This window comes from Nerophis ophidion, linkage group LG09 (genome assembly GCF_033978795.1).
Source record: "Nerophis ophidion isolate RoL-2023_Sa linkage group LG09, RoL_Noph_v1.0, whole genome shotgun sequence".
NCBI lineage: Eukaryota > Metazoa > Chordata > Actinopteri > Syngnathiformes > Syngnathidae > Nerophis > Nerophis ophidion.
Genome location: NC_084619.1, coordinates 11666807 through 11668540, shown reverse-complemented (window position 1 = coordinate 11668540; position 1734 = coordinate 11666807). Strand labels below are relative to the sequence as shown.

The window sequence follows — 1734 nt, the reverse complement described above, 5'->3', positions numbered from 1 at the left end:
CACGCCAGGCTCCGCCCTTAAGCTCGGTGTCCACACAACACATACAACTATTAATAAACAAAGCATCGTTGTCGGCGTTTAAAAAAAATAGAAAACATTCTCATGCAGAAAATATATCTTAGCTACCTGAAATCAGTTTTTTTTTTTTTTTTTAACACAACATACCAAAAATAGATATTCCAAATCTGGTGTCTCCACTAAAGGGGAAAACAAGATAAAAATGAAGCCAATCTACAGAGGATGATGGAGAATAGTCTAGGTCTATCTCGCCGCTTTTATTCAAAGTGTGTGTGTGCCGCCACGTATTTGTTCACTGGTACCAGGGGGTCTTGCGCACCCAGCGCAGGGTGCAGCCTGAGTCCGTGCGGATCTTGATAGAGGCCGCCTCCGCTTCCCGGACGGTCTCCTTCACGGACTGCATCAGGTTCTGGGCGTTGTGGACCAGCATTTCGGTGGCCTGGTGGAACAAAAGGACGGACACTTCAGTGTTTTTCAAACTTTTTTTTTGAGCCAAGGCACACTTTTCTCATCGAAAAACTCAGAAGGCACACCACATGCAGAAATCATTAAAAATTTTTAACTCAATACGGACAATAAAAAGTCGTTCTCGCAATTGTTTAATATGAATTTAAACCATAAGCAACCATGCATCACTATATCAATCAATCAATCAATGATTATTTATATAGCACTAAATCAGTAGTGTCTCAAAGGGCTGAACCCAGATTCCGATCTAACAAAGGTCTTAACTCATTCTCTTTCTATGCCACATCCATGTGGAATGCACTCCCAACAGGTATAAAAGTAAATGCATCTCTATCCTCCTTCAAACCCGCTCTAAAACAACACCTGATTGATTGATTGATTGATTGATACTTTTCTTCATAGATTGCACAGTACAGTACATATTCCGTACAATTGACCACTAAATGGTAACACCCGAATAAGTTTTTCAACTTGTTTAAGTCGGGGTCCACGTTAATCAATTCATGGTACAAATATATACTATCAACATAATACAGTCATCACACAAGTTAATCATCATAGTATGTACATTGAATTATTTACATTATTTACAATCCGGGGGGTGGGATGTGGAGCTTTGGTTGATATCAGAACTTCAGTCATCAACAATTGCATCAACAGAGAAATGTGGACATTGAAACAGTGTAGGTCTTATTTAGTAGGATATGTGCAGCCAGCAGAGAACATAGTGAGTTCAGATAGCATAAGAACAAGTATATACATTAGAAGTACATTTGAGTTGTTTATAATCCGGGGAGATGGGATGTGAATGGAGGAGGGTATTAGTAAAGTGTTGAAGTTGCCTGGAGGTATTGTTTTAGAGCGGTTTTGAAGGAATATAGAGATGCACTTACTTTTATACCTGTTGGGAGTGCATTCCACATTGATGTGGCATAGAAAGAGAATGAGTTAAGACCTTTGTTAGATCGAAATCTGGGTTTAACGTGGTTTGTGGAGCTCCCCCTGGTGTTGTGGTTATGGCGGTCATTAAGGAAGTAATTTGACATGTACTTCAGTATCAAGGAGGTGTAGCGGATTTTATAGACTAGGCTCAATGCAAGTTGTTTTACTCTGTCCTCCACCCTGAGCCAGCCCACTTTGGAGAAGTGGGTTGGATTGAGGCGTGATCTGGGGTGGAGGTCTAAAAGTAACCGGATTATCTTATTCTGGGATGTTTGGAGTCTAGATTTGAGGGTTTTGGAGGTGCTG

General features: G+C 40.5%; 1 protein-coding gene across 1 annotated transcript in view; it reads right to left on the bottom strand.

Moving 5' to 3' along the window:
• Positions 1-232: 232 nt before the first annotated feature.
• The window catches only part of LOC133559014 (vinculin-like), a 72642-nt gene continuing 71140 nt past the window's right edge, over positions 233-1734 (bottom strand). Inside the window, 1 exon segment of the mRNA XM_061910288.1 lies at positions 233-457. Coding sequence (XP_061766272.1) covers positions 311-457 — 147 coding nt within the window. The 3' untranslated portion in view covers positions 233-310.